Genomic DNA, 13,992 nt, shown 5'->3' with positions numbered 1-13,992 from the left:
GAAAATTTTAAACACATGGAAATACAGGGAACCTTTCACTTACTGCCATCCCTGGTGTAGTAAGAAGTTTTACTGCACAGAACTAATACACAAATGTTTTCTACGGGATGCTTTTTAGTAAGCTACTCTGTTTCATTTAGCAGACCTTTTGACTCCCAAGTCAGCATACAGTCATCTCTGACTTTATGGTATTCTCAAGTGTAAACTAACTCACAGAGAATCTTTCTAATTGCAGAATTTCACAAGTGTCCCTAACATCCCCTTATGGACTTAGTTAAAAACACTTTGGGGGTGGGGGGCAAGGAGAAGAGGATTTCCTCTCTACCTTTCCTCTCCCCCTACCTCCCAGGCCATAAAACATCCCTTGATTTCATGACTGCAGCAGCCTTTCTCCTTAGGGTCTACACTGGCAGGTTAGTTGAGCTGTGTTATCACAATTAAGTAACCAGCACTCACATTATTTATTCCAGTCTAAAAATTAGAATCATAACATGGAGGGCAGCCTTAGAGATCCAATGCCTTCCCTTCCTTTAAAAGATGAAAGAGACTCCATCGTGAAATGATTTCTCGGTTACCAATATGAAATTTTGTAGTATATCAAGTTTACCTAAAATGAACCTTGAGGACACTAAAATAGTTAAGCTGCTTTTTCAAAAAAAAAAAAACCATATTGCATATCCTGAGAATCAAAAGATCATCCATCTGGCCAATACACTGCAACATTCACTTCCCTCTTACTACCCCTGCTATACTAATTCACCCCATTTTATTTCACTGAAAATCCAAGAGCTGATTTCCATTCTATCAGATTATTACATTAAGCAATCCCTGGAGAAGGTACTTACATTGGCCCAGCTGGCTCATCATCTGCAGTAGGTATTTCAGTTCAAATTTCATTGAAAGATAAGGAAAGAAGAAAGACAGTGGAGTTAGAGTCTGTAGAGAACTTTTGCCTGGACCAAAAATGGCAAGTGGCAAACTCTTCTATCCATAGCATTTATTAAAAGGCCATTCCACTTGGCAGTGCCAAAACTCATGGAGTTATTTTTGGGATTTCAAGTTTTTAATGGCAGGTATGTTGTTTCAATGATTTTAGTTAACACTTTGAATGCTTGTCATGAAAAACTGCAACTGTAGTGGACAGATAGCTGCAATATCATTATACTCATCTTGTCCCCAAGTTCCAGTGGTTCACTCTTAAGTAGATGAGAAGACAAACCAACATTTCAGTTGTAAAATCCTGCTGTTTGTTTTCTTGAAATGACTGCAGTCTGGAGCCAGTCTTCCAATGTGGATGGATTTGTATGTTCTCTATGGTTACAAACAAATCTTTGCCTCCCCAAAGGGACGGTTCTTTTTCTCCATGTTTGCAATTATAACCGGCATCCTTAAGGTGGTGGACTAGGAAGCCATGACAGTGAAGTGTGACTGGATAATAAATGCTGCCCTTGGCCAGCAGTGGGTAATGTGCACCTTCAAGAATGAAAGTCAGATGGTAGTACCACCCTCCCTCTGTTGAAAGGGCCTGCTACAAAGAGAACCTGTGCTCTGCCTGCAGCCCAGCCAAACCCAGAGGGTTTTCAAAAAGAATTCAGTCATCTGATTTAGATGCTTTCTCACAAATTTATAAGATCCAATTAGCATTTGATAATTACTATTTAGGTTTTGTTTTCTTGTTCCCACTAAGGGTGACCAAGGTGCTTCTAAGCAGGGATGTAAAAAAATCCACAAATGGGAGGGAACATTTCTACAAGCTTTTCTATTGGATATCAAATGGAACCATCTGGCTTCACTCAAGTCAAACTCTCAGCAGGATTCCACAAGGGGGCTTGGTGCACATGAAGCAGGTATGGAAATTACAGTCTCAGTGTAGGCATCTGCAGGAGCACATATCAGGAGGAATGTCTGTCGGAAGGAGACATTGCTCCACCTGTACCTTCGAGGCAACGGAGAGGCAAAGCTACCGCCAGCACACACAGTGACCGGAGCAAAAAAATATTTCAAAAAATAAAGAACTGACCACAGACCAACAACTCAGCAGCCAAACAACAGGCTAGCGACACCCCCAGTGTCCACAGGAGTCCATCGCTAGCAACATTACACTCACTATCCAAAAACGGGAACAGAGAAAAAACTAGGACAACCAAGACATCCATGTGCTGTATATGCAGTGGGGATGTACAGAGACACAATAAGTACTGAGACATAAAGCACAGACTAAATCCTCCCCTCACAAACATCTTTCAATTCCCACCGTCACGTCCAAGCCAAAAATGCTACATGCTAGGAACAAGGCACTGCTGAAACTTGTGAATGGAGAACAAGACATCAGCGAGTTAATTAATATCTCCAGTGAATGCTCTAGCAGGGCCCTCTAAAAACCCCCAAGTCTAGCACAAGATTTTAGATTTAAGACCATCAGAGCCCTGGCTACCAAACTTTAAAGAAAACAAGAAAGATAAAACAAAAACAATGTCATCTGGCTAATGTTTCAAAGCCCTAAGAGCTTTCCCTCCAATAGGACAAAGCGTGATTCTTGGTATAAGTCTAACGATGCCATTCTGTAGCTGAACAGCCTTCCAACGTGCAAAGGACTGCATGTAGGTAGGTGTCTGAGCAGTGATGAAGCAGTGTGGGTGCCATGCCTGTGAGTGGGAACAGTTGTTACTCATTCTGACTTCTAAACGACCTCCTCCCCTGCCTCCCCCAAAGTTCACTTGCACATTCTTTTCTGGAGGTTCAAAAGAACAAAGGAAAAAGCATTGCATTTCTGCCCTGCTGGTCTGAACCACTAACTGCAGCCAACATACCCACAGTACAGTACGGACAGAAAAGGGACTCAACCCCTAATGAGAAACTCAGGGGAGAGGGGAAGAAAACAGAAATACAGTGGGGGAGTGGGGGTGGAGAGAGGGGGAAGGAGGAGGGAGGTACAGAAATTATAAAAAAAAAAAAAGATTAAACAGCAAACTGAAATCCAAATTAGTTGTGAACGTGAATGAGGTAAACTTGAAGAAAAGTGTTAACATTATGAACTGTGCATCGTATAGACTGAAGCGGAGAGTAAACAAACTCCAAAGCATGCAGATCGCTCACTTACCACCATTTTTAAGGGTATGATGCAATTGAGGGGGGAAAAAAAAGAAGTCATAGTAACCGACAAATATCAACATCACCCCAAACCCTTGGGCTTATTTATGACTTTCTCTCACACTCACTATTACTTACAGCCACTGGTCAGGTGCGAGTACTGGGGAGGGTGGAAACAATGTGTGTGTATTCTGTTCTACTTTGATATGTCAAAGTGAAATCCTGGCTAGGAAGGCTGAAAACTATGATTCATCCTGAATGTGCAGTCTTTCCAAATGAATGCACTAAGCCCTTATTTCTCCTGGATTTGCCTTCTAATCTGAAGAAGAATCTGCAGGTATCCAGTGAATCACATTTTATATAACGCAAGACTACCTTCACACAAACTGATTTTAAAGAAAAGGACTTAGAAATCACTCTCCAGTCAGTATTTCTCAAACATTACTATTAGATTTTAAAATGAGAATTGTAGGTTTGGTTTTAATATTTCATTAAGATTCAGCTGTTCCTGCCTTTCCTGATTTAACTTGGATTTTTCTTCATATTAGAGAGAGGGATGTTCCACCAAAGCATAACACGTTAATATAAGATGTGTCTATGTGATAAAATAGGACAGTAGCTGCTTTAAACGCAGTTGGTTTCAACTTTTATTTTCAGTTACTTTCTTGTCTTTTTCTATGAGCTGTTTTGTTACTGACCCACTTATTTTCTAGTTAAGGAAAACTGAATATACATTTTAGAGATCACTTAAAGAAAGCTTTTTTGTTTCCAGGCCTTCTACAGAAGTTTAGATGGCATATGATCCTTATATTTAGAATGATAAATAGGCTTGGGAGTTAAAAGTATTTCACAATATCAAAATGGTTCTAGAATCCTGAATATCTTGAGCCAAATTAAAACTTGGAATAATCTGTTAAAATCCCAAAGGGCCCTTTTTGTTTGCTTATAATTTTTTTCCTTAACTCCTCCATCCTCCCAACCCCAAGTCTCCCTTTGCTTTAGTATCTTAGAAATCACTGAAATAGATGGAAGCACCCAGAAGAGTTCCCCAAGATGTACCCTTCCTGTGGTGAAGGACTGAAAGCATCGGTACTCTCATAATCTCTCAAACTGTGATGTAATCCAGCAAGAACAGTTTAGAATCACATGTTCATGGTACAATGTGTGACTGTATCTGGCCCCAAAATGAAATTATACCTCCCCCACCTTCCTAAACATTTAACATCTAACCTTTTCTAGTTATTCAAAACCAGATTCCGACAAAATGCTTATGAGACAGACTCTTCATGTCCCAGTAAACCCTTACAAAATTTTGTCAGTGTCTAGAGAAGGGCAAAATTTCCAAATGGTGTGCTAACATACTAAGGTAATCCATTCCAAAGGAAACACATGTCACAGGGTCTAGGGATAACAATACTTTCTAGGTTAAAGGATCCATGGAGAAAATTACCTCTGTATTTACCGACCCCTCCCCCCCACCAGGCTATAACTTATGTAAGATTTTAAAGCAATTCTATCAAAAGTGGAACATAAGAAGAAAAATAATTATTCCACCCTGCTTTAGGTAGTGCTATACCAGCATTTGTTTTTCAAGCTAGAGGACTGGGATATCAAAAACTGGTGGGCTGAACAAGATGTGAATAATCAGTAAAGAGTTCACATGCCCAAAAAAAGCAGTGAGTCTGAAATGGAATGTAGGCATATCTTGGTAATAAAGCACCCATCTGGCAGAGAACAATCACGTCAGGTCTATAAAAAGATTTGTTCCCATAATGGTATCTAAAAAGCCAATACAGAGCGAGAAGAAGGATGCCCAAAGGTGTGTGCTGATCGGCTTGGAAACTCAGTCCTAAAGCAGGCATCATTAACTCCTTCCAACCATTCTGAAGATTAACTGGGGGGGGGGGGGGGGGGGGGCGGGATGGGACACGGGGGGGGGGGGGGGGGGGAGGGAAGGGAGGGGAGGAAATAATATATGCTACATTTTGGCAGCTTGTGAGGGGCTGAGGAGAGCTTATGAGGAGGGGAAAGGCACTGAAAAATGAAAAGAAACAATAGAACCAGGGAAATAGTTCTTTGAAAGGGTAGTCATAAAAAGGTCATGAGGATTAGGAAGAGATTATGGGAGATGGTTGGAAAGGAAATGACAGGGCAGAAATGTAAGAAGGGACAACAAAACCTATACCTTGCTCCCTGTCAGAAAGGATGAGGCATGTCACATCTGTACCCAAACAAGGAGCAGCTCACTTGGCCACGCCTTTCCTTCAGGGGCTCCCACTTACCCCAGAAGGCAGACAGGCAGACAGACAGGCTATTCCTGTAAGAAGGGCTTATTCATTTTAAGCTAAATTACTCTTGTGACAAGCCAGGGTTCTTCTGAGAGCCTGAGTGGGCTTCCTGGCCAGAGCAACAAGCTGGTCTCCAAAACTCTCATTTGAGTCTGACAAACAAGGAGATCTTTAAAAAGGTAGTTGGCTTCCCTGAGAGCTGCCTACATTTTTCTAATGGCACCAATACTCAGCATTCCTCAAATCACTTGACTCTTTTCACAGGTTTGGCTCTTAGTACAAGATGGTAAGTGGCTTCCCTAACAAGTCCTGAAATTAGGAAGAATCAGGTAGCTGAGTTTGCTGCAAGGCAAGCAAAACTACAAAACCTCATGGAATGAGGCGCTTTGCCAAGGACATTTCTAATCCTGGTCGTTTTTCACAAAAATGTAGTCTCAAAGCCTCGTTTTCAGCCTCTCAACCTTCCTACAGAAACTAGATGAGAACTAGATTTAGTAGAGTGGCCATCCCCTTTTATTCAAGAGGCAGAAATAATCCCTGTCCTCTGGTGAGGGGTTACTGCTCCCAAACGGTCAATGGTTGAAATGAGAGCAAACCCCAACCCACTCTCCGTGTGTTCTCAAGACTACACTACATGTCCCAAGTAAGAAAAACCTTAAGTCCAAGAGCATTGGGGCTTCAGAGAAATTTATATGCAAACTTCTTGAAAGCAGCCATGCCACTCACTGGCCAAGCAGAAGAGAGGCTGAGATCCCAGAGAATTAGGTAGATCAGAAGCTCACTTAGGAGACCTGAGCCAAGGCAGTGCCATGGCGACAGTGTCTCCCTGGCAAGTCTGTGCTCAGCTTATTATGAATGGACACTAGAGGGAAGACTGCTGAGGCTCCAGCACACAGTCCACAGCAATAGTGCTTACATTAAGAACCTGTTCAGCCTCTTTAATTTTACTTAATTTAAGCAGAGATTTGGGGTGAAAAAGAACAATTCATTCAGAATTACTTGCATCCAGACTTAGCTGTTTGGTGTCCGATGAACAAAGAGACCCTAAAAGCATTTCTGGGTAATGCTCCTTCTGCACAAGTACCAGAACAGCATCTGCACACGGTCAAAGGTTCCAGGCTGGAGCAATTCATTTAGTATCTTCAGTTATACTGAAAGCCACATAGTTAATGGGCTTAACACACACACATTTCAAATGGCCTTCAAAATGGCTCACCTCAACGATCTGTTTTCCAGATACTTTAGCATTGCACAGACCTAGTGTCTCTGACTCTGGGTAGAACCTGCACCTTGGAAGTCATGCCATATCCTCAAATAGACAAGGGGCCTCAGAGGCATTGCAGGGGAAGGCACCACTGCCAACTGAATTCTAAATCTTTGCTGCCATCCCACTTGATGGAAGAAGTCTGATGATCTGGGGAATGGCATGGGTAAGAGGTCTCCATCACATACAAAATCTGAAGAGACAATTTTGCCTGAGGCTCACTCTGTCCAAGTGTAAGGGCAAGCAAAGTAGGATCTTTCGCTGTTTTGGTTTTACTAAAAGTGCCTCTGAATAATGTGATTAAAGAGGATCTTTCCCACCCATTGTTGGGCCTGGGAAGATACGTAGGAAGGTCCACATGTTTTGTTAATGAAGCACTGGTTCTCAAGGCATGTGATGCCCTCTGAGTCTAAAAAGTGCATAAAGAATCTGAAGTGCAGTTTTATTTTGGAGCTTACTGACTGGAAGTGTTTTTTGGCCAGACAAGGAATCTGGGAAGCCACTAAGAAGCCCCCCGGCTTTGAGAACCCAGATGTCAGTGCTTTCCTCTCTGGTAACTATGGTCAGACAGCTGGACCGTCTGTTGAATTGTGATGTTTGTATTGATTATGGTAAACAGAGGAAGCCGTGTCTGTTGATTTTGCGTTCTGTATTTTCCCCGAAGTTCAGGGTGCTGACTTTTCCCCCTGAACTAACTGAATGATATACATGTGCTTGATTAAAGTGATTGTTAATTCCTTTTATGAATGCAGATCTAAGAACCTTTAATAGCAGGTCCCCCTGTGTATGCTGGGGTGCTTACTGATACACCAAGTCATCTTCAAAACCTGGCTAGCTTAGTGGCAATGCCTTGGGCCTGACAGTAGTCTCCCTGCACTCTACTACTTTTATCTAGGGGGCTGAAGATGGTAAATTCAAATAGCAAATGACCACAAAGGAGGGGAGCCTTGAAAACTCCAGTTTTCTGCCAAAGGAAATACAAAAATCACTTGACTCTAATAGTTCCTCAGTGAATAGTCAAATGGAAACTTTGACTGGCTCTGACAAGATCTGGGTGGCCAAAGACTTTGGGGGTACGTTCTAGACAAAGCTTAGGGCTTTCTCAGGTTCTAATCTGTCTTACCAGTATCTGTGAATGATGAGATGGAACAGAAAACCTAAAACTGGTGCCATTCTACACAATGGGCAAGAAGTTCAGAATTTATAAGAGCTCAGAAACAAAGCCAGAGCTGTGAGAGTAACTCTAAGCAGCCAACATGGAAAAAGATACAGGATTATTTTTTCACCTGGGGGAAAACATTAGACCGCAGTCTTCTTCCAGCTTGGATTCTGGAGTCCAATAAACCCTCCCAACTACCATACCTCAAGAACAAACCCCAAAGTTACAGCTGGGTTCTGGAAATGCTCTTACCGTCTGGAACCTCATCCGGCCTCTTCCTCTTTTCATATATCACAATGATCACTACAAGAATGATGATTTCAGCCAAGATCCCCAGGAAGGGCCAGAGTGGGGCCAGGTGGCTCCGCACTCTCAGGACAGTGACGAAGGAGTCTGAGCCAATGGCATTGGTGGCATTACACTCATACTCGCCAGGATCTTCAGTAATTTGGAGGTTAACGATGTTTAGTTCAGTGTAGTTTTCTTTGTTGATGATGAAGAATCGGCCAGAGGTATTAAGTAAGTCCTGCTCAGGGGCAGAAGAAGTGAGGGTAAACAAGGGTCAGGGTGGGTAAGCCAGTGCCCTGTTGCATTTGAAACATTTCAGTTCGCTCAGGAGAGAACCTCAGGACCCAGGTCTCAAACTCTCCTCATATGATAAATATGTGACCAGGACATGTCTCAAATGAGACTATGGAAAAGCTTGGTCCCAAATCAAGCTGGGCCCGATAAACAGGCTGAATGAGGGAGTCCTATCTGATCAGCAATAAGTGCCCAATGGCCAGTGGATCCAGGAACAACTTTATTCCTAGCTTCATACATTTACTCTTTGATGTGTTCTGGGGAATCTTTACAATTGAGGTCTCTCTCAAGCAAAATGCTAAGAGATCTGAGTTAGAAGGTCCCTTCAAGCAAACTCCTCCTTTCCTTTTTTCCAGTCCCTAAGAACAAGGCTACCCTTGACGCAGTGTCCTTAGTCATATGATCTTTTCTCCACTGGTCATCTTCCCTCTCTCTAGCGCAACTGTTTCCTCCCCTTCTCCCTATAAACCTACTTAGGTCTTCCTTGTCTTTACAAAAATAAAAGACTTCTATGACCCTGCTACCTCTCCCTCATCCCCAAACTTCCAGGAACATGAGGAGTCTCCATGGCAGCCTCCATATTGACCCTGCTCCTCAACTGCCTGCAGTCTGTCAATCATACTCACTGTGGCTCTCTCCAAGGCCACCAATAACCTGTGGACACCAAGGCCAGTGGCTCCGGTGAGGCTCATCCTTCTCAATTCTTGTGAAATATCTGACACTCCTGACCACTACACTTCCTTGTTGATAAAAGTCACAGATAGGATCACAGAGTTGGAGTCAGATGAGACCTCAGATCATCCAGTCAAAATCCCTTGCTTTTCAGATGAGGAAGAAACTCTAAGTGATTTTGTCAAGGTCACATGGGTAGGCAAGTGGCAGAGGTGGGATTCAAACCCAGGTCCTCTGACTCCATTCACTGTGTCCCTCCTTTACATCAACCAACAACATCAGTAAGCACCAAGGAGATGCTAGATGCTGAGGATGAAAAGAGAAAGAATAAAACCATTCCTACTTGTAAAGTAGTTACATACATCCCAATGAGGAGACAATAATTTCATACATAAGTATATATCAAATAAATATAGAGTACAAATGCAAATTTAAAAATACAAGATAGTTTGAGGGAGAAGATACTGGCAGTTGAGGGGATCAGTAATGGCTTTTTGTACAAGATGTTGACTGAGCTCAACCTGGAAGTCTAGGAAGTGTTGGTGGTAAGGAGCAAATGACTTCCAGGCATTGGGGGATGGTCAGGGTAAAGGTGCTCAGCTTTCATCCTATTAGTGATCACCCTTCTGCTCCCTCTTCTTCTTCCTTCTACAGCTCCAAAGTATAAGCAACCTTGATCTCTTTCTACTTCATTTGATCTCATTTCTTTAGTTCAAGTAACTCCAAAATCAGTTTCTCATTTGAGCTTCAGGTCTGCATTCCTAAATCCCAAGTGTGTATCACAGCCTGACTATCCCACTGCAGCTTCAAATGCAGTATTCCAGTCATCTAACCTAAACATTTTAGACTCTTATTTTCCTCAACCCACTCACAATCTCTCCTTCTTTCCACTCCCACCACACTAATTCAAGACCTCATTACCTATCACCTGAACTATTATGAGAAACTCCTAACTGATCCTCCATGTCACCTGTCTTTCTACAAACTGCCACCAAAATAATTACAATTACTTGACTATCAATGCTCTGGAACTTTACAGAAAATTGGAGGCAGAAGATATCACTCTTACTTTTCATAAAAATGCAAAAGCACTAACTGGCCTAAAAAATCTCTTCTTTTCCCAACTTAAGAATTTTTTGTCTGACTGATTCACACTTTCCATGGCAGCAGGGGAAGTAATTAAATGGTTTAAATGGGGGGTTCATTTTTAGCTATGTTGGGAACAAGGGGAGGATCACAGAAGGGCTAGGACTTGCTTAAGTTGGCTGATAATAAGAGATGACAATGAGAAGGCAGAACACTCAACTCAATTTTACTTCTTGGTTCTTTTCCAAGAAACATGATCTTTGGACATGGAATGGTAGAACACAAATGGCTACAAAGAAGGAGCAAAGGAAGACGAGTAGATGGACAACACTTAGCTGTCTTCAGGAGGTCGTCATCAGATTCTGACAAGCCATACCCTGTGTATGCACTTTAAAAATGAGCAGCTGTGATTTCTACGCCAGTAAAGCTTGCAGAAGGGAAAACACACTGCATGAAAGGTCAACAGTGACCCAGTTTCCAAAAAGCAGTGAGCTTCATTTTCTGAGAGTATTGTAGAACACATTTAAGGTAATGGTTTGGAGGGGAAGCAATGACAATTAAAAAACTAGCAATGGCTTCACTGAGAACCAAGGCAAGACAGGCTGATCCCATTTTCTATTTGGACAGCAGAGACTCATCTGGCAGACTGGGAAAATGCAGATATATTAATATGATGTAAGCAAAGTTTTTGACAGTCTCAGGCTGTCTTCATGGGCAAGATTTATATAGTGAAGAGGACTTGAAATTGATTGAAGTACTGGATCTACCAAGTCTAACCTTTACAAATTGACATATCAGATTAGTAGAAGGTCTCAAGGGAAGTAATTCAGGCTATTCAATATTCTTATCAATTACTCAAAAGCAAAAACTGTATGCCTATCAAATCTGCAGCATGTTTTATGACAAAAGAATCCAATAAAGTCACAACAGGTTAGAATGATGGGGCCCAAATCAAATGAGATATAATATAGTATTGATAAATATAAAGTCCTACACTTAAATTAAAAAAAAAAATCAAGTTAACATAGAAGGATGAGGGAGGCATTGGGTAGGAAAGAGGGAGCGGAAAAAATCTATAGGTAGACTGATTAATTGATTGACAGCTCAGTCAATATATGTCAACAGTGTCAACATGGCAGCCTAAAAACCAAAGAATTAATTAATAAACACATAATAAACCAGAATGAATAAATGGCTAGGTTTGCTCTGGTGTGACCTAATCAGGCCACATTTGGATTACTGGATTCAGGTCTGCGCACATACCACATTTTATGAAGACAGGTAGCTGTGTGTCCAGAAGAGGGCAATAAGGATGGTGAGAGAGCAAATATGCTAGAAATATGCTATAAAAGGATCTGTTGTATTTTTAGCTGCTCTGTTTGGCATTTAAAACTCTTCAAACCTGACTTCAACCTACCTGTCCAACCTTGGCATACATTATTGCCTTTCACATAAGAGCCGGTAATTCATGTATAGATTTCCAGGGATCCAAGAAGGTAGATGGGAAAAAATTATATCTTTACTTTCACTAGCCTCTAAATGAAATTTAGCATTTCCTTCAATTAAAATTTTTTCAAAAATTATTTTGAGAAATGATCCATGGACTTCACCAAACTTCCAAAGGGGTCCATGATACAAAAAAATGTTTAAAAATTCCTGCTCTAAAGTACAGTCAAATTGGCCTTCTTGATTTTCCTCACTCCTGACATTCTACTTGCCCTTTAGAAGGTTCCCTCCCTCCCTAAGCACCACCTCCGAGAATCCCCCTAGCTTCCTTGACAGCTCAACTCAAGCGCCACCTCCTACATGGACATCTCCCAGTCTCCTGAAGCTGCTAGTGCCTTCCTGCCTCCCTGGGGCCTATTCTCTAGGTACTTACAGACTGTCTCCCCCAGCAGAAAGCAAGCTTTTTGAGGGCAGAGACTGCTTCCTGTTTATCCCCAGCATATGAATATTTAATAAATACCTGGTAACTGATGTGACAGCTTCGAGGAAGTGTTTGAGGATTATCTTGGGATGGAAGGACCAGACCAGTCCTGCCAGGCCACCCAGGCAAACAGGCAGACTTAGATGGGATGTCAGGAAAATTCTCCTAATGCTTAAGAGCTATGCAAAGTAGCCTAGGCCTGTCCTAAGGTAAGATGGAACCCTCCTTATTGGAGGTCTCCAGGAAGAGGTTAAATGAGCACTTATTTGGCTGTGAACTCCCTGAGGGTAAAGGCTTATTTTTGCTCTCCTTTGTACTCCCCATGCTTCGCACAGAGCCTAGCACATAGTAGGCACTTTGACTGACTACAGGGACACAGTAGAAGAGATAGGATAAGACTTCTCTCAGATCCTGTGGTTTGGGGAGAAGGAAGTCAACTACAGTTGGAGACAACCGTGTGTGTCCCCGAAATGCTGGGACTAATTGCATTAACTAACTGCACTAACATCCCAAGGCCCAGTATTGAGAACTTAGCTCCACCACTCACCACAAACACGCCATTTTCCTTCTTTCGCCACACCCAGTCTGGGTAGGGGTATCCAACTGACTTGCAGTACATAAGGGCTTCTTGCCCTTCATTCTTGTTCTCGCTTCTTTTGTGGCCGGTGATCTCAGGCAGAGCTGTAAGGTAAAGATGTATTTAAGGGACATTGCTATGGGGGCCCCAGTTATGAACTAAGGCCTAACCTAATGGCTGGGAAGACTGCTTCCAATGCACTGAAACCACCAGTTCACAGATGAAGAACCTTGGAGAAGAGCATTCTAAGCATCCCACCAGAGTTTAGTGACTAGCCTCTTCTCCCAGTTCCCATTCAATGACACAAAATTTCTAGGGGTAGTACCCCAACCATCTGAAAAAGTACAAGGTATTCCACAAAGCACATTTAACTCTCTAAAGTTTAGCTTTTTTTGGAAAATAAGAAAACTGTATTTTCCCAACATTATCCCTCAAAAAATCTTTAAAAATCAAACACTTGCCAACTATATAAAAGATTGCTACAAAGAAAACTGTAAATCAAAACTGAGTTTTCACTTCACACCAGCAAAACAGCAAAGATGACAATATATAGGAATATTGAATGTAGTGGGGGAAGACAGGTGGTGGAATTGTGACTAGTTCAACCTTTCTGGAAAGTAATTTGGAATAATGTAGGGGAAAAAGTGACTCAACTATGAATATCCTGACTCAAAGACTACAAATGTCAAAACTAGAAAGGTCCATCATTCTCATACCACCTCCGCCCAAAGGCCCCAAATACCCCCCCAAATATTTATAGTAGCATTTTCTGAAGCAGCAAAATAGATGTCAATCAATTGGGAGTAACTTAAAAAAATTGTGGTTCATTAATATAATAAAATATTACTGCAATGTAAAAAATAATGAATATGAAGGATTCAGAGAAGCACAGATTATGAACTGATAGTAAAAGATGAAGAGAGGTGAAGATGGAGATGGAGGGGGGAAAGGAGGTAGAAAAAGAGAAAGAGAAGAGGGAGCAGAAGGAGGGGAAGGAGACAGAGGTAGAAGGGAAGGGGGTATAGAGCAAGTAAAAGTGAAGAGAAAGGTGGAGGAAGGCTAAAGTGGAGATGAAAAAGTCCAGAACACTTGTATGCAAAAGGGGTGGGAGTAGGGGATGGGGAGAAGAAGGAAGACCACTGACATTTTCCAAATACAAGTCATAGCTTCCTAAATCACAGTGGAAATTTTTCAGCATTGAGAAGAGGAGGCTAGATGGACTTTAGCTCATCCCTCCGAGTAGATTTCTTTTGAATCAGTACCTGGTTAATCCTTCAGTCTCCAACTACCTTTAGCCAACCTGTCCTTCGGAACCTTCTCTTTGCCCTGACTCCTCAGAACAAACAT

The 13,992-nt window shown here is 42.0% G+C and overlaps 1 protein-coding gene across 2 annotated transcripts in view; it reads right to left on the bottom strand.

The window, feature by feature from the left end:
• The window catches only part of NPTN (neuroplastin), a 78,023-nt gene that overhangs the window by 3,228 nt on the left and 60,803 nt on the right, over nucleotides 1–13,992 (bottom strand). For both annotated transcript variants that reach the window (XM_072628406.1, XM_072628405.1), the window contains exons 4-6: nucleotides 12,616–12,749; nucleotides 8,054–8,327; nucleotides 846–867 (exon numbers count right to left, since the gene is read on the bottom strand). In XM_072628406.1, the coding sequence (XP_072484507.1) occupies nucleotides 846–867; nucleotides 8,054–8,327; nucleotides 12,616–12,749 (430 nt within the window). The remainder of the gene's footprint in view (nucleotides 1–845; nucleotides 868–8,053; nucleotides 8,328–12,615; nucleotides 12,750–13,992) is intronic.

Source organism: Notamacropus eugenii, chromosome 1 (assembly GCF_028372415.1).
Source record: "Notamacropus eugenii isolate mMacEug1 chromosome 1, mMacEug1.pri_v2, whole genome shotgun sequence".
Taxonomy (NCBI): domain Eukaryota; kingdom Metazoa; phylum Chordata; class Mammalia; order Diprotodontia; family Macropodidae; genus Notamacropus; species Notamacropus eugenii.
The sequence above is the reverse complement of the archived record's forward strand: the minus strand, read 5'-3'. Positions and strand labels throughout refer to the sequence as shown.